This window comes from Myodes glareolus, chromosome 27 (assembly GCF_982192425.1).
Source record: "Myodes glareolus chromosome 27, mMyoGla1.1, whole genome shotgun sequence".
NCBI classification, from domain to species: Eukaryota; Metazoa; Chordata; class Mammalia; order Rodentia; family Cricetidae; genus Myodes; species Myodes glareolus.
In genome coordinates, this window is record NC_142052.1 from 23602635 (window position 1) to 23625008 (window position 22374).

At 45.7% G+C, this 22374-nt stretch overlaps 1 protein-coding gene across 21 annotated transcripts in view; it reads right to left on the minus strand.

Moving 5' to 3' along the window:
- Window positions 1–22374, minus strand: part of Dlgap1 (DLG associated protein 1) — an 809700-nt gene that overhangs the window by 41056 nt on the left and 746270 nt on the right. For 16 of the 21 annotated variants that reach the window (XM_087902307.1, XM_087902302.1, XM_087902301.1 and 13 more), the window contains 2 exons: window positions 14586–14956; window positions 9855–9946 (listed from right to left, as the gene is read on the minus strand). In XM_087902307.1, the coding sequence (XP_087758433.1) occupies window positions 9855–9946; window positions 14586–14956 (463 nt within the window). The remainder of the gene's footprint in view (window positions 1–9854; window positions 9947–14585; window positions 14957–22374) is intronic. The other 5 variants (XM_087902304.1, XM_087902303.1, XM_085684198.2 and 2 more) reach the window with 1 other exon arrangement.

Sequence of the window (22374 nt, forward strand, 5' to 3'; positions counted from 1 at the left end):
TTCAAGGCATGCGCCACTACCTACTAGTGACCTTTTCTGTTTAAATTATTATTTTATTTTATGTGTATGGCTGTTCTGCTTGCATGGGTGTCTGTGCACCATGTGTGTCCCTGGTGTCCATGAAGGTAGGGCATCTGGAACTGGAGTCACAGACCACTGTGAGCTGCCATGTAGATGCTGGTAATTAAACCCGGATCCTTTGGAAGAGCAGCCCGAGCCATCTCCAGCCCCCCTTCTCTTGTTTTGTTTTGTTTTGAAGAAAAGATTATACTATTGCTTTCTTTAAAATTTCTGCACACATATGAGCACGTTTGTCCCACAGTCTATACACGTGGAGGTCAGAGGACAACGTTTAGAGTCAGCGACTTCCTTCCGTCATGTCTGCAGGCTGGATGCTGAGCGCCTCTGTGTCCTGAGTCATCTCAGCAGCTGCTTTTGTACAGCTTTGTCTTACAGCCGTGCTATGCGGCACTATCCTGGCAAAAGTAAGGAGAGCATCCCACATGCCTGGCACTGCGCTGAATGTTTCATATGCCAAACAACACTTCCCGACAACCACAGATAGGATATTATTGTCTATCCTCTCCTTCACAATTAATAAGTCTAAGTTTTTAGGAATGGTTTAGAGTTCATAGCAAAATTCTCTAAAATGTAGACTTCCCATGAACCTCCTCTTCGTTTAGATATCAAAATCCTTTACTAGAATGTTATATTTGGTGCAAATCGTACCTCTATGTTCCCAAACGATGGTGTTCATTGGGGTTTACTTGCTTTGGTTGTTTGTTTCCCACTCAGCCCCCTGCCCCCCTTCTTTTTTAGATAGGGTGTCTTTTAGCTCATCTGTGTAGCTGAGGTTGGCCTTGGGAGGGTTCTCTTAACCTCCCAAGTCCCGAAATTACAGGTTGGTGTGACCACGCCCAGTCAGAGTTCAGTCTTGGTATCTGTTGTATGTTCTACCGCTTTTGATAAATGCGCTCTAACATGTAGGCTCCATCATAGTTTGGTACAGAGGAGTTCACTACATCTGGCCATCCCTCTCACCCCAACCCTTGGCAGCACTAATCATTTCTGTTTCTACTATGACGTCCTCTTTAACGCCAGCTAAATACAGTGATATGGTGTGTCATCTGTTTAGATTGGCTTGTTCTGGGACAGTGCTGTCCTCCGTGGTTTGTTTGTTTGCTTGTTTTGTTTCTGTTTGTCCCGCATGACAGCTTTTCTGGTTGCTTTTTATTTTAAGAATTTTTTTTAAAAGATTTATTTATTTTATGTGTATGGGTATTTTGCCTGCATGCTTGATGCCATGAATTCCCTGGACCTGGAGTTACAGAGAACCATAAGCTGCCATGTGGGTGCTGGGAATTGAAGTGGGGTCCTCTGGAGGAGCAGCCAGTGCTCCGAGCCACTAAGACATCGCTCCAGCCCTTGTTTTGAGAATGTTATGATATGTTTTGTTTTTTGTTGTGTGTGTGAGTGTGCGTGCGCGCACAAGCGTACCTGTGTGAGTGTGTGCAGGATGAGGGTATCTGGTATTCTCCTCCCCGTCACTCTCCTGGTCCCTCTGAGGAAAGGTCTCCCTAAACTTTGGGTTTGTTTTCTCAACTGGGCCGAAGGATCAATGAGCCCCTGGGATCCTTTCTCCACCCAGCCAGGGCTGGCTGGGGAGACAGGCATTTGTGGAGAAAGGGGATTGCTATGTGGGGCTGGAATCTGAACACCAGTCCTCACTGCGGAGTAAATACTCTTAACTGCCCAGCCATCCATCTTCCCAGCTCCGTGAAGCGGTCTTACTCTGTAGTCCTGACTGGACTGGCGCTGACTGCATAGACCAGGCTAGCCTCGAACCTCCTGCCTCTGCCTCCTGAGGGCTGGGGTTTAAGGCACCCATCACACTGTCTGACACCTTTTTAAAAAAGCTTTAACTATTATCTCCTTACCCGGATGTGCGAGGAGCCCGGCCGCTTCTGTATTCTAAGAGCAGAGTATGGTAAGAGACTGCGAGACTGCTGTCTTACGTGGTTAAGGTTCCCTGTCCCACTCGAGACTGCGGCATCCCTACTGCTCTGTGCTCTCAGGATCGGGACATTGAGCAGCTTTTCAGACAGGAGGGTGGGGAATACCATCAGTAGCGCGCGTCTGTCTGTCAGGCCTGTTGCTTGTCTGCTTAGGCAGTGCTGCGGACTGAACCCAGAGCCTCACGGATTCTAAGTGAGCGCTACAGGATGGAGTTACAACCCAGCCTTGTGCATGTCTAAATTTTTTTGTAGATTTTTTTTTTATGTGTTTGAATGTTTTGTATGTGAACCGCATGCATGCAATGCCCACAAAGGCCAGAAGAGGGCGTCAGATGTCCTTGGAACTGGAGTTACAGACCTTGTGAGACACATTCTGGGTGCTAGGAACTAAATCACCGTTCTCAGTAAGAGCAGCCTATGTTTTCAGCCGTTGAACCCTTTCTCCAGGCCCCATTTCCAAAAAAGTTTAAATTTTATTTTTATTATTATTATTATTTTTTATTTTTTAAACATTTTATTTATTATGTATACAGTGCTCTGTCCTGCGTGTACACCTACAGGTCAGAAGAGGGCACCAGATCTCATAGATGGTTGTGAGCCACCATGTGGTTGCTGGGACTTGAACTCAGGACCTCTGGAAGAGCAGTCACTGCTCTTAACCTCTGAGCCATCTCTCCAGCCCCTATTATTATTATTATTATTATTAGTGTGTTGTGTGTGTTTGCGTGTGTGTGTGATGGTACACTTGTGAAGATCGGATGACAACTCGCAGGACTTGACCCTCTCCTTCCACCAAGTGGATCCCAGGGATTAAACTCAGCTCAAGCCTTGGTACCAAGTGTCTAGGTTGCTGGTTCAGCGTAGCATTTTTTGTTTTCCATTTAAAGCTATACTCAGTTTTGAGTTAGTTTTATAAAGGCCATGAGACCTGTGTCTAGATTCCTCTCCCCTGAGTGTTGGCATGTCCAGCAGACCCAGAGCCATGTTTAAAGGACTGTCATTCTCTTTCTCCCTTTATAACTCTGCCTTCTGGGCAAGGATCGGCTGACTGCTTTTATGTCTCTCTGTTTTGGTCTCTTCCTGGAATCGCCCTCTGCGCCTGCCTCTCTCTCTCTCTCTCTCTCTCTCTCTCTCTCTCTCTCTCTCTCTCTCTCTCTCTCTTTCTCTCTCTCTGCACATCCATGTTGATTACTGGAGCCCTGTGTGAGTTCTGAAGTTAGGCAGAGTTAGTCTCTACTTTGTCCACCGACTTTGATTCTGAGTCTTCTGTTTTCCACGTAAATTCTGCCGTCAGTTTGCTGACACAAAAAGAACTTGCTGACTGGCAGATCTGGGTTCAGTCTGCAGAGGAATTTGGGAAGAACTGACATCCCCACAGTACCCAATCCTCATATCCATGGATTATTTGTCTTTGGTTCGTTTCATCAGAGATTTTAGTTTCCCCCATAGATTTCCTTCTCGTACCTTTAGATCTATTTGGGGGGAGGGTGCTGATATAAATGACAATGCTTTTTAATTTTATTTTCTTAGTTTTATTTAATTTGCACTACAATTATGGATGGATTGTACGTGGGGCGAGCTGTGTACCACAGTGTGCTCATGTTGTGAGAGTTGGTTCTTAGCGTCTACCATCGGGGCCCTGAAAACTAAGCTCGGGTTGTCACACTTGGTACAATAAACCTAGATTTATTTAAAATTTCATTATTATTTTTAACATTATTAAATTTGGGGTGTGTGTGTGTGCACACCTGGGTGTGGGTATATACACATGAGTGCAGCTGCCAGCGGAAGCCAGAGGCATCAGATAGCCCTGGAGCGGTAGTTATCAGTGGCAGTGAGTAACTTGAAGTGGGTCCTGGGCACTAAACTCAGGGCCTCTACAAGAACAGGAAATGCTCTTCATCCTTGAGTCCTCTCTTCGACCTTGCTATTGTGTTGTTAATGTCCCATCTACTTCTCCTACCTGGGGACGGTAGGACAGTGACTCGCCTTTGGATATTAACCTCTCATCCTACACCCTCATCGTAAGTGCTTACAATGTCCTGGAGTGTTTTTAATGTCCGTTCTTTTGAATTTTCTACATAAGTGCCCTTGTAATCTATGAACAAAAGCCACTGATGCCGTCTTCCTCTACCCACGTAATGTGTCCTCGTGGCACTGTTGAGGTGGAATAGTGCAGGGTGTCCTTGCCTTTCTCGTGGCATGGAAGTTCACGTTTTCCAGGGGTCACAAGGTGGGCTGCAGGTGTTCTGTTCTTACAGGAGTTCTGCTCCATGCCTCATTTGCCAAGGCGTTTGAAAAAAAAGCTCTTAAAATTACATTAATTTGGGGCTGGTGAGATGGCTCAGTGGTTAAGAGCACTGACTGCTCCTCCAGAGGACCCGGGTTCAATTCCCAGCACCCACATGGCAGTTCACAACTGTCTGTGACTCCAGTTCAAGAGAATCTGACATCATTATACCAATGCGCATGAAATAAAGTTAAATAAAGTTTTTAATTAAAAAAATTACATTAATTTGTGTGTGTGCACACGTGTGTTTATACATGTATGACAGTGCTTATGCGGAGGTCGGAGGGCAGACTTCAGAGCTGGTTCTTTCCTTCCACCATGTGGGTCCAGGGGTGCCAGGCTTGGTGGCAAGAATCTTTTCCTAGTGAGTCACCCCCAGCTCTAGTTCTCATTTATCATAAAGAGGTAGTTTTCATTATGATGAACAGGTGTTAGAACTCTGGCACTTTATGCACACACTGATGTGACCATGTGATTGCTTTTCTTTGACTTTTTTTTTTTCTGATTTTTAAGACAGGGTTTCTCTGTGAAACAGTCCTGTCTGTCCTGAAACTCACTTTGTAGACCAGACTGGCCTTGAACTCACTGAGATCTGTCTGCCTTTGTCTCACGAGTGTTGGGATTAAAGGTGTGCACCTCTGCTGCCTGGCTTCTTTGGCATGTTTTTGTACCAGTTGTTTTTCAAATGTTGAACCAGACTTGTATGCCTCTGATAAATCAGAATTGATCCTGAGGTGAAGTTCATTTATACATTGTTTGATTCATTCTCTCTCTCTCTTTTTCTCTCTCTCTTTCTCCGTATACATACATACATACATACACACACACATATATACACACATACATATATATTACACACACATACATATATAGTATGTATGTATATATATATATATATATATATATATATATATATAATACATAAACACACATACACACAAATATACTTTGTTGTGTTTTGAGCCAGAATTTCTCTGTGTAGTCTTGGTTGTCCTGGAACTTACTCTGTAGACCTTGAACTCAGAGATCTGATTGCCTCTGCCTCCTGAGTGCTGGGATTAAAGCCTGCACCACTGCCACCCAGCAATTTCCTAATATCTTGTTGAAGATTTTTCTATCTGTGTTCATGAGAAATACTGATTTGCAGTTTTCTTATGCTTTGACTTTGGATAGTAGGATCTTGCTGATCTTGTGGGATGAGTTTGGAACGAACTTTCAAGATGCTTCTATATCGTAGAAAGGATAGTAGAAAATTTCTGCAATTTACATAATGTGGGAGCTACAAACAAATCTCAGTTCCTCTGCAAGAAACTCTTAACCTTGGAGCCATTTCATCTCTCTAGTCCCTAGGTAATGCCTCTTTTTATCCCTGATAACATTCCTTGGTCTGTTGGCTGCGGTTTTAACACAGCTGCTCCTGTGTTGGGAGCTGCAGACCCTCAGACCCTGAACTTTCTATGGCCCCTTGTTTGCCAGAGTAAACAACCTGTTTTTCTATGCTTGCAGCTCATCTGAGCACAAAACCTTCATGAGTTCCTGATAACAAGCAAGTGGTTTCTGGTGGGCTTGCAGCAGAAAATTCTGAGAGCTAGGGTGTGGCTACTAGTTAGGGAGAACACCATATCAGCTGCCTTGGAACATAACAAAATTGGCATTCTGGTTTCAAGAGTGACCTGTGTCTCTGTGTGTTCTTTGCTCCCCAGACCCTTGCCCAACTGTGGTTCCAGATGGTGCAGGCGTCATACCCTGCATTCTTTTTATTAGTCTTAGATGGTGGCTCTGTCTCCCTCAATTTATTTATCCTTGTTTTAGATTGATTTATTTTATTAGCCCACATGTATGTCTGTGCACCATGTGTCTGTAGTACCTATGGAAGTCAGAAGAATGTTGGATCTTCTAGAATTGGAATTACAGAGACTTGTGAATTCCCGTGTGGGTGCTGGGCACCAAACCTTGATCCTCTGCAAGAGCAACAAGTGCCCTTAACTACCAAGCCATCATTTATTGATTGATTGGTTGACTGATTGATTCTTCAGGGGTGGGTCTCACTCTGTAACCTTGGCTGGCTTAGAACTCCCTATATAGATCAGGCTGACCTCAAACTCATAGAGATCACTTGTCTCTAGCTCCTGAATGCCGGAATTAAAAGTACATACATACCACCATGATACAGGCTCCCAAAACTTGTCTACACTTGAACTTACCTGGTAGCCCAGGCACGTCTTTAACTTGCCATCTACATGAATCAGACTTCCAGGTAGCTGGGACTATTAGTGACCTGTGCCAATTAGTCTGACTTAATGAGATGACTTCATAAAGCACAGAAGCCTGAGTTGGTGGGGTTTTCTCCCCGACCTTAAACACTTCTGTCTCTTGTCTGAGATGCTTTGCGATTACTGGATTTGTAGTTTGATGTCTGACATCACTTTGGGGCAGTTTCTTAGTTGTTCTTGTTTAAACGCCATTTCTGTTCCCCTTCTGTCCCCTTCTCCTGGTGTTCTCATCTTACATATATCATATTTGTAGCTGTCCTACTATGGTGAGGCCGTCTGCTCTGTGTTCTCGGCCTTTCTGTCTCTTTGCTTGTGTTCTGGAGATTTCTATCGTCACATCTTCAAGCTCAGTGACACAGGGATGATTGTACCCTCAGGCTCTGAGAGTTACTACTGATCCCATCAAAGGCTTCTGTGTGGCTACATTTTGGTGCTCATGGCTGAACACAGGGTCTGCACATGCTGAGCACAGGAAGCTCATGGCTGAACACAGGATCTGCACATGCTGAGCACAGGAAGCTCATGGCTGAACACAGGGCCTGCACATGCTGCGCACAGGAAGCTCATGGCTGAACACAGGGCCTGCACATGCTGCGCACAGGAAGCTCATGGCTGAACACAGGGCCTGCACATGCTGCGCACAGGAAGCTCATGGCTGAACACAGGGCCTGCACATGCTGCGCACAGGAAGCTCATGGCTGAGCACAGGGAACTCATGACAGGGCCTGCACATGCTCATAGTGCAGTCTAACCCCAAGTTATACCCTCAGCTAACAGTTTTCATTTTTATAACACATGTTTCTTAGTCTCTTAGCATTTACTCTGACACTTTCTTGTAATTTCCCTTTCTGCTTACGTTCATCTGTTTTACTTGGAATTTTCCTCCATTCCAGCCCTGAGCATCGTAATCATGTTTTCAAAAAATTGCTTGTAGCAATGCAACATCCTTATCACATCTGACCCTGATCTGGATACTTCCCATGTGTTTTCCACATCATATCTTTAACCACTTGGGGTGCCTTACTACGTTTTGACAAGCAGACATGATGTATACATGGTATGAGAGAAAACATGGTAACATGGTAACTGGACGCTGAGTCAGTTGTGGGAAGCTGTGTGGCAAAGAGGTCTGTCCTATAACACTGAGGTTGTCTTGTCCTCTTTTTGACCCTATCCCCTGGACTGTGAATTCATGGGAGTGCCTCAAGTTATTTCTCTCTGTTATTTGGGATAAGATAGCTAAGAGGGAGATGGTGGTGAGGTGGGGGGTTGGGCAGATCCCATCCCTCACATGTGAAGCTGAAGACTGTAAAGGAGAATCCCCCTTTCCCAGGTAGGACGAAACTCCAGCAGGGAACCCCCCACCATGACATCGACGACACTGTTCCCCTGCTGAGGGCAGGCCCAGTTTAAAAACGGTACCCTTCCTTTTCCTCTGTCTGCTGCCAATATGAAATTGTCCCTCTGTTCACTGTTCAGGCCCAGGAAACGTTCCTGAGGTAAAATAGATCAAATACAGGAGTGTCCTCAGTTCCTGCCCTAAGTTCTTCCTGGACAGTTTCTTCTGAGGTGGTAGGAATTGGTGACAGTGTGACTTTTCCCTCCCCAGGACTGGTTTAGGCTTGTGGCTGGTCTTCCCTTCCATGCTTGTGATTGTATCTAGTATCTGTCTTCAGTTTCTCTAATCTAGTGTGTGTGCCTTTGTGTAGAGAAAGCAGGGGCAGGTTGTGTTTTGTCACATGACTTCAACTTCTTTAATAGATTTATGACTTTTTTTCCTTAAGATTTATTTATTTAATATGTGGGGTATCTTGCCTGCATGCACAGATACTTGCACCACATGTATGCCTGGTGTGATGGATCGCTGTATCAGGATCCATCTGGACAGCTGTTAGCGACCATGTGGGTGCTGGGAATCGAACCCAGGTCTTCTAGAAGAGCAGTCAGTGCTTTTAACTGCTGAGCCACCTCTCTAGCCCCAAGGACATGATTTGTCTTGTTTGTTTGTTCAGATTTTTACTTATGAGAGGGTGCAGGGGTGACTTCTCAGCTCCTGAAATGTTAGACTGGGAACTGTCACCCTTTTATACTGAAAACTCCAAGCACACTGATGTGCAGTTTTATGTTCAAGGTCCCTTAGGCGAGGATTGGGCAAGGGTTAGATACAAGCAGGAGAGGAACGGTGTAACTCTATTGTTTAAAAAACTGATAATTTTTTAATTGTGTGTGTGTGTGTGTGTGTGTGTGTGTATGTGTGTGTGTGCACTGGAGAGAGAGCACACACCAACACTCAGATGTGTGGACCATCCCAGAGCTGGAGTGTCAGGCAACCTTGAGTTCTAAGAACCAAAACTGGGTCCCCCATATTGTTTAACCTTAGCTCTGTGGCAGCAGGACATCTGAGCTCACAGGATCATAGATCTTATTTATAAAATGAAAATACTGGGGCTAGGGAGATGGCTCTTCCAGAGGACCTAGGTTTCATCCCCAGCACGCACATGCCAGCTCACAACTGTCTGTAGCTCGGGTTCCAGGGGATCCAACACCCTCATGCAGACATGCATGCAGGCAAAAAACACAGGAAATAAAAATAAATAAAATTTAAAAAATGAAAATACTAACATCGGTAGTCTCCTTCAGCAATGGGATTCTGAGATACGAGGAAACTAAATTTCCTACTTCTGGATGCTAAGATGCTCCAGGAAGTTTGCTTTTGACATCAGTGATGTAAAGTTGGGCCTTGGGTCCTCGTGTACTTAAAAACATTTTTTAACATTCTCTCTCTCTCTCTCTCTCTCTCTCTCTCTCTGTCTCTGTCTCTTTCTCTCTCTCTTTTGTGTGTAAGTGCACCTGCACTCCCAAGCACATACCCACACACAGACAAATACACAATTAAAATAAAGTCACATGGCTGGGCATGGTGGCGTACACCTTTAATCCCAGCACTCAGAAGACAGCAGCAGACCAATCTTTGTGAATTTGAGGCCAGCTTGGTTTAGAGTTCCAGGTCAGCCAGGGGTACACAGCACAACTCTGTTTTAACAGCAGCAGCAGCAGCAGCAGCAGCAACAACAACAATAACAACGTAATAATAATAATAATAAAGTAAAATTAATATAAAATGGCTGTAAAATTGTATGGAGGGGCCTCTGGCAGTCCCACATCTGCCTTCTCCCAGACCTAGCGGCAGGAAGGCAGAGGTTTGTCAGAGATGAGAGCCGCACCACCCTGGCCAGCAGCAGACAGGAAGGACAAGGACAAAAGCCGTGGACTCACCACTTCTCCTCTTCGACTTGCACTCCCACGGACTGGAACTTACTGGGCGCCTTATTCTCCCCTGTCTTCTCAGGCTCGTCAGCATCATCCACCTGAGGAAAGCGTCAAGCAAACAGAGTTGGTCCTCTCCATCGCCTCGCTTGAGGGACACAAATGTGGTGGGAAGGCTTGGGGACTTAGGATGTCTTCTGTATTTGTGCATTTGAAGTCAGCAATCACTACATCAATTAGCATGCCCTCTGAGCTTGCTAATGTTTTTTAAAAATACGCACACACATGTGTGTATGTGTGTGTGTACCTGAGCATATGTATGTGCACCACATATGTGAAGTGCCTGGAGAGGCCAGAAGAGGGCACCAAATCCCCTGAAACTGGAGTTACAGGCAGTTGTGAGTCATTATGTCAGTGCCGGGACTGAACCCTGATCCTCTGCAAAAGCAATGAGCGCTCTTAACTACGGAGCCATCTCTCCAGCCCTCAGCTCTGTTGACTTTAATAAAACACAGTTTTACACTGGGCGGTGGTGTTGCTGGGCAGTGGTGCACACCTTTAATCCCAGTACTGGGAGGCAGAGGCAGGTGGATCTCTGAGTCTGAGACTAGACTGGTCACCAAAACGAGTTCTAGGGTTACATAGAGAAATTCTGTCCTGAAAAAAAAAATAAAATAAAAAAGAAAGAGAGAAAAAAGGTGGGCTGATGAAATGGCTCAACAGGTAAAATCACAGGCTACCAAACCTGACAACAGGAATTGAATCTCTAGAAGCCACAAGCTAGAGAGAACCAACTCCCATAGTTGGTCCCCTGACTTCGTGAAGTGAGCCACCCCACCCCCCACTAAATAAAAAAGCAAATGTAATAAAAGAAAAAAAATTAAGGCAAAATATAGAGTATACTATATACTATATAAAGTATAGGTGTATGTTAATATCAGAGCAAAAAATAAAAATAAGTAAAACATATATTTGCTAGAATATTCATAAAAATCAGTATATGCAAATATTGAGTGTATTGATTTTCCCCCAAAAGAGAACTGATTGGTTACTGATCATAACTTGTACAGGAATCTTATCATCATATATTTTTTTTAAGTTTTGGGGGCTGGAGAGATGGCTGTGAGGTTAGGAGCACTTACTGCTGTTGTAGGGGATCCATGCCCACGGAGCCACACATCTGTCTGTAACTCCTACACAAAGGTATCCAATGCCCTCTTTTTAACCTCCGCAAGCTCCTGCGTGCACAGACATGCACCCAGGTACCTTTCACAGACAGATGTACACAAAGTACGTAAATAAAAGCTAAACAATGTTTTGAGTTTCGAATGATGGATTAGCTATTGAAAATAATATAAAATGAAGAAAGAAAAAGAACGGACTAAATGCTGAGGAAACAAAAGCAAGCTATCATTCCGTGACGCTAATTTAGTGCCAAATAGAAAGGCAGATATTTTAGTCACCACGATGAAGCGTGTTACATCAACTTTCTCATTGTAACCATGGTGATGTGCATGGTTGAGTGGTACTGAGCATATTCATATTGCTGTGCAACCACCACCACCAGCCACGACAGAATTGTTCAGCATCCCAAGCAGAGACCTGTGTCCACAGGAACCTAGATTGAGTGTGTCTTGTGGTATGGGGCCAGGTGGGGTGCCTGCCGTGGTGTTCCCCGTGGAGTTTGGAGGACAACTCTCAGGAGCTGGTTCTCAGCGTCTACCACGGGCTCTGGGTCTCAGGCTCAGATGATCAAACTTGTGCAGCCAGAGCCTTTACCCTCAGAGCCCTCTTGCCAGCCTGGAATTTAAAGTTTTAAACACCTCATTCTTGGGTGAGCAAGATGGTTCTTTGGGAAAAGGCATGTTGCCAAGCCGACAGGCTGAATTAGACTCTGGGGCCCGGATAATGGAAGCAGAGAACCCTCTCCCGTAAGTTCTTTTCTGACCTCTACATGGATGCCGTGGTACACATTCCCCCCAGTCTTCTACACACACAATAAATAAATTAAACATCTTGACTGTTTCTTAGTGCTGGTGATGTACGCCTGTAATCTCATCATTTGACAGGTAAAGGCATGAGAGTCAGTCCTGTAGTGACGAAAAGGAAATTTAACTTCCAGTGGGAATCAGGAGATGGGGGCAGGAGGTTGGGCTGTAAAAGTACAACAGCAGGGTGAAAATGCGCCCACGCCTGGCTTTCAGCTGTGCCGAGAGTGGGTTCAGTGTGTCTATGACCCACGGTCTGCCTTGTAGGGAGATGACTGACCAACAGGCACCTGCAGAAGGCACCACAGACATGGATGTGTTTTAGGGTCCCCCAGTGGGTGCAAAAAACAAAGGACAGACTGGCGAGATGACCCAGTGGGTAGCGGACCTACGGCTTAGCCTCAGGACTTGAGTTTCATGCCCAGGATCCACATGGTAGAAGAGAAATCAAATTCTGAGAGTTGACCTCTGACCTCCACGTGTGTGCTGCTGCATGTGCGTGTGTACACACACAATAAATAAGATCAGATGGGTGTTATTTTAGAAAACTCACAACACAGAAAAATATTTCCATAGTACTTCCCCTGTGGAGCGTGAGTTGGGAAACGGAAAGAGAACAAAGAACTGAGAAGTCTCCGAGCTGGCTACTGCATTTCATGAACCGCACGATTGAACAGCCAATGACGACCCTGGGCTTTCCATACTAGTAGTAGCTCCGCCCTTGGTCTCCTACATCTGTGAGTGATGGATCACGTTTCGTTCTCATGTGCTATTTCAATAGGGTTAGGCATAGGGCAACCTGATGATGACCACAGTAATATTGCGCCAGGTCGTCTTTACAAATTTGGTATCATGAGCGTGTGAGTGTGTGAGTGAATGTGCATGAGTGTGTATGCATGTGTGTAAGTATGCATGTGTGTGTGAGTATGTGTGAATGTGCATGAGTGTATGTATTGTGTGAATGTGTGTGAGTATGTGCCTGTGAGTATATGTGTATGTAATATGTGTTTGTACATGGGGGTGAATATGTGTGCGTGTATTTGTGAATGTGCATGAGTGTATGTATTGTGTGACTGTGTGCACCTGTGAGGATGTGTGTATGTAATATGTGAGTGTGGGTGAGTCCGTGTGAGTGCATGTATTATGTGTGTGTGTGTGTGTGTGTGTGTGTGTGTGTGTGTGAGCACAGGCATGTGCGGGCCACAGCACATGAAAGAAGTGGGCATGAGCCCCACCCTAGCCCACAGCTACCTAAGTGGACAACTGCTCGCAAAGGAAAACTCATGTTCTTCAATGGAGTCTCACTGGGAGTACAAACCACACGGAAGGGGAGGCCCCTGCCCACAACAACACTAACTCAGTGGTGTCTTTTGGAGGTTTTTGTTTGTAATGCTTTGTCTAGGATTTTTTCTTTTTTAAAACTTACAGGTCTTTTGCTTTGTGTTTTGTATGGGTGCTCAGTGTGTGCAACACGTGTGTCTACATCTCTCTCTCTCTATATGTGTGTGTGTGTGTATCTGTGTGTGTGTGTATTTCTTGTGCTTTTTCTTTGCTCCCTTTTTTTTCTTTCTATTTGTTTGATTTATCCTGTTCTGGCTTATTTATTTCTGCTTTATTTTATTTTTATGTGCTTGTCTGTTTTCTAACGAGAGAGAGAAAGAAAGCATGTGGATTTGGCCAAGGAGGTGGGGAGGATCTGGGAGGAGTTGGGTGAGGAGAAACCATAAACAGAATACAGTCTGTGGGAAAAAACGAAAACCAAAAACCTACTTTCAGTTATAAAAAGACTTCTTGCCTGACAGTGGGGGTGCACGCCTTTAGTCCCAGTACTCAGGAGGCAGAGACAGGTGGATCTCTGTGAATTAGAGGCCAGCTTGGTCTACAGAGTGAGCTCTAAGACAGCCAAGGCTACACAGAGAAACCCCGTTTTGAAAAAACAAATGAAAAAGATTTATTTATTTTTATTACATATGTATGAGTGTTTGCCTGCCTGTATGTGTGTACACCGTGTGAATGACTGGAGCCTGAGGAGGTCGGAAGAGAGCGCTGGCTCCCCATGAGTCACCATCTGGAAGCTGAAAACCAAACCCAAGCAGCAAGCGGTTTAGCCATGGACACATCACTCCAGATCCTGAACTCTATTTGAGAACCGAAATGTTCATGAGACTAAAGAGTCCTTCAAGTTAGCACACAAAGAGATGGCGGTTACAATTCTCGTTTTGTATTTTTTCCTCTTGTTTGGTATTTTGGTTTATTTTAAGAAAGGGATCTGCAGCTTAAACTGTCCGAAGCTGGCCTTGAACTTGCGGCCCTCTTTTGTTGGCTTTTGAGACAGAATCGCATTGTGTAACCCAGGTTGGCTTTGAACTCACAGAGCTTTGGCTGGTCCGCCTCTCAGTAAAGATACGGACTGCCACACTGGCTGGGTCTGCAACCCTGTTGCCTCTGCTTCCTGAGAGCTAAAATTGCAGGCATTGGACCCCCTACCCCGGGCTGCGTTTCCTGTTCAGCAGCTAAGAGGTACAGAGAAAACATCTTCAGGATTTTGGTTCCATCTAACAAGGTAAAAAAGAAATTCAGCACTAAGAATTTGAATTTTTGTCCCACACAGAGCTATCTCATTTCCAATGGCAAAACGGGTGATCTGGAAAAACAAAAAACAAAAAACAAAACAAGCAAAACAACGACAACAAACTAGGAAGAGGCATATTTCTTAGTACTCGGGTTGTTCAAGGGTCCAGGGAGCTGTTACCTGTATCCCAATAGAGAGGCATCGGTTTTTCTTGAAGTCTTTCTTCCTGTCCTCAGTGGTGACAGTGGCTATGGTGGTGGCAGTGGTGGCAGCAGCGGCATTATTGCCCATGTGCTGACTCGCTGGGCCGTGGATCTGGGCATTTGCGGCCTCGATGGCGGCCGTCAGAGCCTTCATACTGTCTAGGCTTTCGGTGGAGTTGCTGAGGCCAGACTGGCTGATCATGTCTCCGCGTTGGCCCTGTCCATCCATGTAGGCATCCTGCGCAGACTCTGTGCTACTCTGGGCTGTGATAGAAATGAAAGGTTTCGTGGTAGTTCTGGGTGGGACTGGAGGTGGTGTCTTCTTATATGTTGTAATGCAAGACGACACTGGAAGACAGCGAAAACAGACACTGTGATTTCTGCGTGGGTTTCAAGCTTCGGACATCGTCAGTGACAGCCCCTGGAAATCGCGGCACGTGGAAACTCTCAGACGCTGAACATGAACACGAGTCCATGGGCAGAATAAGTGAGGTCTTTGCTGGGGGCGGGGTGGGGTGGGGCGGGGCGTGGAGGGGCGAGGAGGGGGTCATAGAAGTACTGCTTTGGGGGTAACACACCCACAAAGTAGTGAGAGGGGGAAGCCTGGAAAATGCCCACTCTGAAATGGGCGTTTCTAAATGGAAGTTATATATCAACATGAACTAGATATGATTGGTCAGCGGCAGAAGCTCTCAGGTAGCAAGGGAGAAAAGGAGTGGATGCTCGAATCAGCACATACAGCTAATGCCAAACAAAGCAGCCCGCTGGAGTTGATTTTGGTGGTTGGAAATTAACACTGAGGAGGAAATGAGAGGCTGGGAGCATGTGCATGCTGTCCCTAGTGAGTGTGGCAAGCTTGGGCCACATCAGCCACCGTAGCTCCCCGGGTTATAACTGTCAACCAGCCTCCTAAGGCCTCCCTTCATCCTTAGTGGTTTCTGTCTGTTTTCCTACCTATCTGCCTTCCCGTCCCTGCCCCTCCCACCCTTGTTTTGTTTTTTGGATAGGTACTCACTATATATAAACTTCTGTTCAGAAGTTTTGTTTGCTGGGCACAACTGCTCACTAAGAGGATCCCATCCCTACCCCCAACACAATTTTATGACACACTTGTTTATAAACCGACTCTGAGAATTTCTCATTCTCCATACTGCCTCCTTGAAGAGCCAACCTAAGCCTTCCTTGAGAGCGACTTCATCAAGTCAAGTGTCTGGATGCATTCACCCTAGGCTGCTATTTGCCCATGCCCTCCCCGAGGCTCCAAACATCTGGCCACAGTCTTCAGCATCCTGGAGTGGTGCAGGAGAATTATCTGTATTCTGTCAATCATATTTTAATAAAACGCTGATTGGCCAGGCAGGCAGTATAGGCGGGAAAGCCAGACAGGAAGTAGGGGTGGAGCAAAGAGACTGAGAGTATTCTGGAAGCAGAAGCTCTCTCTCAGCCACTCCTGCGCAGAACACCAAAGAGGCAACATGTAAGCTGTCACACTGAGAAAGGTATTGAGCCCATATGGCTAACATAGATCAGAATAATGGGTTAAGATAAGTTATAAGAACTAATAAGTAGCCTGACCTAATGGGCCAATCAGTTTATAACCTTATGGAGTCTTGTGCGTGATTTTCTTTGTTGCTTGCCGGCTGTTGGGGTACCAGGAGGGACAAAAACCCCAACAAGCCGGCCCTCATGTTACATATGGCGCCCACCCCAACAAGCCAGCCCTCATACTACACTGGAGAACTGTGGCTGCTTCTCAGGGACATAAGAAACCATTTCCCAGTAGGACCTTCTGCCAGCAAAGAGCAAGTCCTGTACAGTGTTCTGAACTCTGTTCCCACTGTTTCTCCATTCCACTCCCATACCTTCCCCATGCACACACGGCCGGTTACAGCAAACCCACACGACTCTACCTTGTCGCCTTGGATAATCTCACCTAATAAAATACTCACTTCTGTATTGCCCAATGCTTCCCCAGGTCACTAAAGGCCAAAATCCTTAGCCAGGGTGGTGGTGGCTCCTGCCCTTTAATCCCAGCACTCGAGAGGCAGAGACAGATGGATCTCTGTGAGCTTGAGGCCAGCCTGGTCTACAGACAAGTTCCAGGACAGCCAAGACTATAGAGAGAAGCCCTGTCTTGAACCACTCCCCCCCAAATAAAATAAAATAAAATCCTCTGAAGAACCATAAACAAGAGGGTCCCATTTCACCGTCTCTTCTGTTCTGTGACTCAAATGATCTCTTTAACGATAAAAGAAAGGCTAACAGCCATGTTGTTTTCCTAGGCATTGCCTGAGAATTGAAGGAAGAAACCATGTGCTGTCATGTTACAATATCACATGCTCAGGTGTGAACACATGCGACGGGGTCACCTTCGTCATGTGGTCAGATGCTCAGTAAATACAAAGAAAAACCTTTCACACACACTGACTGCCAGGCTCTCCCGTGGATCAGAACACTGAGTGATAGACAATTCAGGTCAACTCCCTCTTTTTCCTTTTTTCTGGCTAAAGCTCCTGAGGAATATACTAGTCCCTGTAGGAAAAGATCCCCCTAGAAGAAGTCCCTTGTGCCTTCGGGGGTCACAGCAAGAGCCTACATGGACTCAAGTCCAACCCATTGCCTCACAGTTGAGCCTCTCACTAAGTTACGGGAGTTGGAGGGGACCGCTAAGTTGTCTCACTTGGCTTGGTTCATGTACTTCTAGCCCCTGTGATGCTGCCTCCTTCATGGATCTGAAGACCCAGAGAGGTTCAAGAAGGGCGAGGGCCATAATTAGGATAGCCACTCCCACCTGAACCTCAGATCACGACTTGATTTCTTTCTGTGTAGCTTTGGAGCCTGAACTGGAACTCGCTCTGTAGACCAGGCTGGCCTCGAACTCACAGAGAACTGCCTGCCTCTGCCTCCTGAGTGCTGGGATTAAAGGCGTGCGTCACCACTGCCTGGCATGACATGACTTCTAAGGCGAGTCTTTACAATATGAACTTATTATTTCACTCAATAGCTACTGCCAGGATCTTCGGTTCACCCTTCCCAGCGCACAGTGTCTGCTCTTTTTTGTTGTTTTGCTTTTAATTTATTAATTATGTGTACAGTATCTGTCCGCAGGCCAGAAGAGGGAAACTGATCAAATTACAGATGATTGTGAGCCACCATATGATTGCTGGAAATTGAACTCAGGACCTCTGGAAGAGCAGCCAGTGCTCTTAACCTCTGGGCCATCTCTCCAGCCCCACAGCGTCTGCTCTTACAGGTTATTTATTTACCGCTTGCTCTGACCCCTTTTGCTTTCTCCTTGTTATACAGGTCATCAGACAGACAGACAGCTGTCCATCTGTCTGTGTGGGTCTGACTCCAGAAACAAATCAAGTGTTCTCTAAGCAACAACAACAACAACTTAGATTGGTGCATTAAAAAAATATTTCATTTTCTGTAATATAGAGACAAAGTCCTGCCATGGTTACATCCCAGTATCTCCAATGCCATGGCTGGCTTTGCCTCCTGCAGGGTCCACACACTTCCCAGACCAGCTGAAGTTTTCCTAGTGTCAGACTGTTCAGGGGCAACACTGGAGACATGCTGCCACAGCTCCGAGATGCAAAGGTGATCAGAATTTGAGATTGTCCCACTTAAATATTTATTTATTTGTTTATTATGTATACAGTGCAGGCCAGAAGAGGGTACCATGTCTCATTACAGATGGCTGTGAGCCACCATATGGTTGCTTGGAAATGAACTCAGGATCTTTGGGAGAGCAGGCAAAGCTCTTAACCACTGAGCCATCTCTTCAGCCCCATTGTCCTACTTTAATAAAGAGGGTCAGGAGCATTGTTGGGGTTTGCTGGCTTCCTGCTTACCTCCACATTCAAGGAGAGACTCTGCCTCAAAAGAATAGCATGGAGAGTTATGGATCAGGCTAGGCAGGGTCCATTCTGCCTCTGTGTATATGGGTACTTTGTACCTGCAGACAGACTTGTGAATACAATGCACATAGAGCTAGAGATAGACAGATGATAGATAGATAGATAGATAGATAGATAGATAGATAGATAGATGATAGATAAATGATAGGTTGATAGATGATAGATAGATAGATGATAGGTTGATAGATAGATGATAGGTTGATAGATAGATGATAGGTTGATCGATAGATGATAGGTTGATAGATAGATAGATGATAGGCTGATAGATAGATGGTAAGTTGATAGATAGATGATAGGCTGATAGGTTGATCATAGATAGACAGTAGGTAGATGATATATAAAAGAGGATAGGTGGATCATAGATAGATCATAGATAGATCATAGATAGATCATAGATAGATCATAGATAGATCATAGATAGCTAGATAATAGAGAGGAGAGAGTCAGAGTCAAATCAAGACTTTACAAACAACAGATTTTTGTCATTTCAGTTAAATTTTTAACACTGGCTATTTTTTTTCTTCTACAGCATCCCATATGGATCAGAATGGCCTTGGATTGGCTCTGCAGCTGGCCTTGAACTCTTCTGTTCTGTACAGGTGTAGACTGTGACTCAAGGTTGTCTACATTCTAAATGGAGGTCAGTGTTTGCGTGGAAGCCTCAAAAGGGGCTGGGCTTTCTGGAAGAATATGTAGCCTCCTCCCATTCTGGCCACCCTGTGAGCTCCTAAGCACAGATGCCAGGTGGCCCTGGACACACAGCAAGCAGGGCAGGGACACTCTTTGACCTGTTTCTCGATCCCCGAGTTAAGGTCTATTTTAAATCGTATGGAGAAGTATATAGTTGTGCTGGTGAGTGCAGGTGCCCGCGGAGGCCAGAGTCACTGGACAGCCTGGAGCTGGCATTACAGGTGGCTGTGTCTTCAGATCATGGGTGCTGGGAACCAAGTTCAGGTCCCCTGTAACAGCCGCTGAGCCATCTCTCCAGTTACCCCCATATTTCTCTTACTAAGGCTTTCTTGTTGTTGTTTTGAGACAGGGCTTCTCTGTGTAGACCTGGAACTCGCTCTGTTGACCTCCTGTAGTTTTTACTGGAACCATGGAGCCATATGGGTTCCATGCTTAGCATGGATTCTTAGCAATTCTTAGAATTGCTTAGCAATTCTTGGTTACTGTGATTGTAACTGTGATCTTCCTGATACTGGACCTGGCCTCTCTGGAGAGAATGAATGTCTAAGGGGACACCTGTGCTCTCTTCTTTGGGTATAGAGTAATCAGAGTATTGAAAGGAAGGCACAAGATATTAGAATTTCCCCAGAGGAAACAGGAGAAGACCTTGTCTCTCCAACAAGGACTGACTGTTTAGCTGACCTTGCAGAGGAGGCCTGGAGTCATAGTAGTAATGGACCAGGGACCACACCTTTTGGAACCACGTATCTCTTGCTTCTAGTTCACCCTACACTCATGTTAGAACCCCAAAAGTTAGACTGGGGGATGTCACTGGACCTCTTTGTCTCCATGGCCACAATGAATGACTTCCTTTTCCTGCTTTTCACTATTAATTGGTTTATTGAGGCTAGGTGACAAAACCTGACTTCTTGGGGCACAGGCTATGACCCCTGAGTAGAGTAACAATATACGAGCAGCTCAACAGGAACTACAGATAAGAACATCAGGATGGATCCGGTGAGGGGGCTGTGAGGCCGAGGGCTCTTACTGTTCCCAGCACTCACAGGGCAGCTAACAACCATCCCAGAGGACCCAAGCCCTCTTCTGGCCTGTGGGGGCACTACACACATGGGATGCACAGACACATACAGGCAGACACCCATCATATACGAAACAACAACAACGAAAATATCACCACCGATCCTATTAGCTACAGCCAGTCATTCAAACGAGGTGCTGGCATACACTCTCAGCATTAGCAAGGTGGAGGTGGGAGATCATAAGCTTGTAAGTGGCTAAACAGTGAGTCTGAGTGACATGAGACCCTGTATAGAAAACAAAACAAGACAAAATACCCTCCAAAATCAGTTACACAGTAGTCAAAGAACCTTTTTGTATGTAAGCACAGTATCTTAAGGGACTTCTAATGGTGGTGGCTTTGAGTCACTAGGTCACAGGCTTGCTAAACAAGGGTTTTGCCCCTGAGCCCCAGCCTGCTACTGCACTGAACTTGTATCTAAGCTGTTATTAAGCAAGCCTTGGCTTGCTCAGCCTGAAACTGCATGATAAGAGAGAACCAGGTCCTGCAGGTTGTCCTCTGATCTTCACACGCACACAAGATCACACGTGTGCATGCTAACCAAATTGATGAAAGAAATAAAAAAAAAAATCTAAACTAACATGAGTCCGTGAGATGGCTCAAAAGTAAAGGAAACCAGCTGTCAACCCTTACAGCCTGAGTTTGGTCCTGACCCAGGACCCATATGGTGAGAACTGACTCCCAAAAGTCCTGTCTTCCACATGTATGTATACCATGGCATGCATATGAACACGTACAAAATAAATAAATGCATGCAATTTTAATTAAAAACAAAACAAAACAACAACAACAAGAAGCCAGGCTTGGTGGTTAATCTCAGCACTAGAGAGGCAGGCTGATCTCTGTAAATCCGAGGGCATCCTACACAGTGATTATGTAGTCATGGGTTGTTCATACATGGAACATAAGAACCTTATTCTATAGTGAGGGCTCAGTTTCTGGGAGTGTACCAGCACAGAGTAGTCAACTATCTTTCTCTTATTTTATGTACATGATTCTTGCCTTCATGAATGTCTGTATATCACATGCATGCCCGTTGTCTATGAGATCAGCAGAGTGCGTTGGATTCCCCGGTGCTGGAGTTGGGATGGTTGGAAGTCATCGTGTGGGTGCTGGGAATCGAACCCACATCCTCTGCCAGTGCTTTGAGCCCCTGACCCATCTCTCCAGCCCCAGTTCAGTCAATTCTCAGGGGTGGAAAGATACAGAAATTGTATCAACATTTGATAGATGGGTGACCTTGCTAAAATGACTTTATCTTTCTGGGGGGGGGTAAAATCTAGGAAGGCATTTTGAGTAGCAGCGTTCTACTGAAGGTGATGTGAACCAGATGCAGGAGCTGGTTCACCAGCTGCACTGTTTGGTAGCAGGGTCTCCCAGAAAAGCATTCTGGCATGGAGGAGGACACAAGTGTTAACAGAGATATTTGCTGTTTCAAGTCAGGGAACCGGGAATCGTCATGGTCATGCAGTTTACAGTGATGTGCTCAGTCAGACAGGAACCCATCTGGTGCCAGACAATCCTGGCCCTTCGCGGGGAAAAGCACAAGCCCTAGACGGCAAAGAAGCCGAGATGAAGAACGAGTAGAGAGTCTCCTAATCACAGAAAGTAACACTGGACACTGCTAAGAACGTGAAGGTCTCATGTATGAGGAAGAGCCCAGTACAAATTCACATCCTATTTCTTCCCCCCGCCCCCCCCCCCCCCCCCCCCCGTCAGGGTCTTACTCTGGAGCTGTCCTGGAACTTGCTGCCATGTGGTACTCTTAATGACTGAGCCATCTCTCCAGTGCTCTGGCACACACCTTTAATCCCAGGATCTGGGAGGCATAGGCAGGTAGATCTCTGAGTGTGGGGCCAGCCTGATCTACAGAGAGAGCTCCAAGACTTCCAGGGCTACACAGAGAAACCCTGTCTCAAAAACAAACAAACAAAAAGAGTCTCACTGTGATCCCGAGATTGGTCTCGAACACTCACTCTGCTTCAGGCTCCCACATAACGGGCTACAGGCACCCCAAACCAAATTAAGTCAAAGTTCACGCCTCTGTTGGGAACCATTTTAAATTTATTCACTTA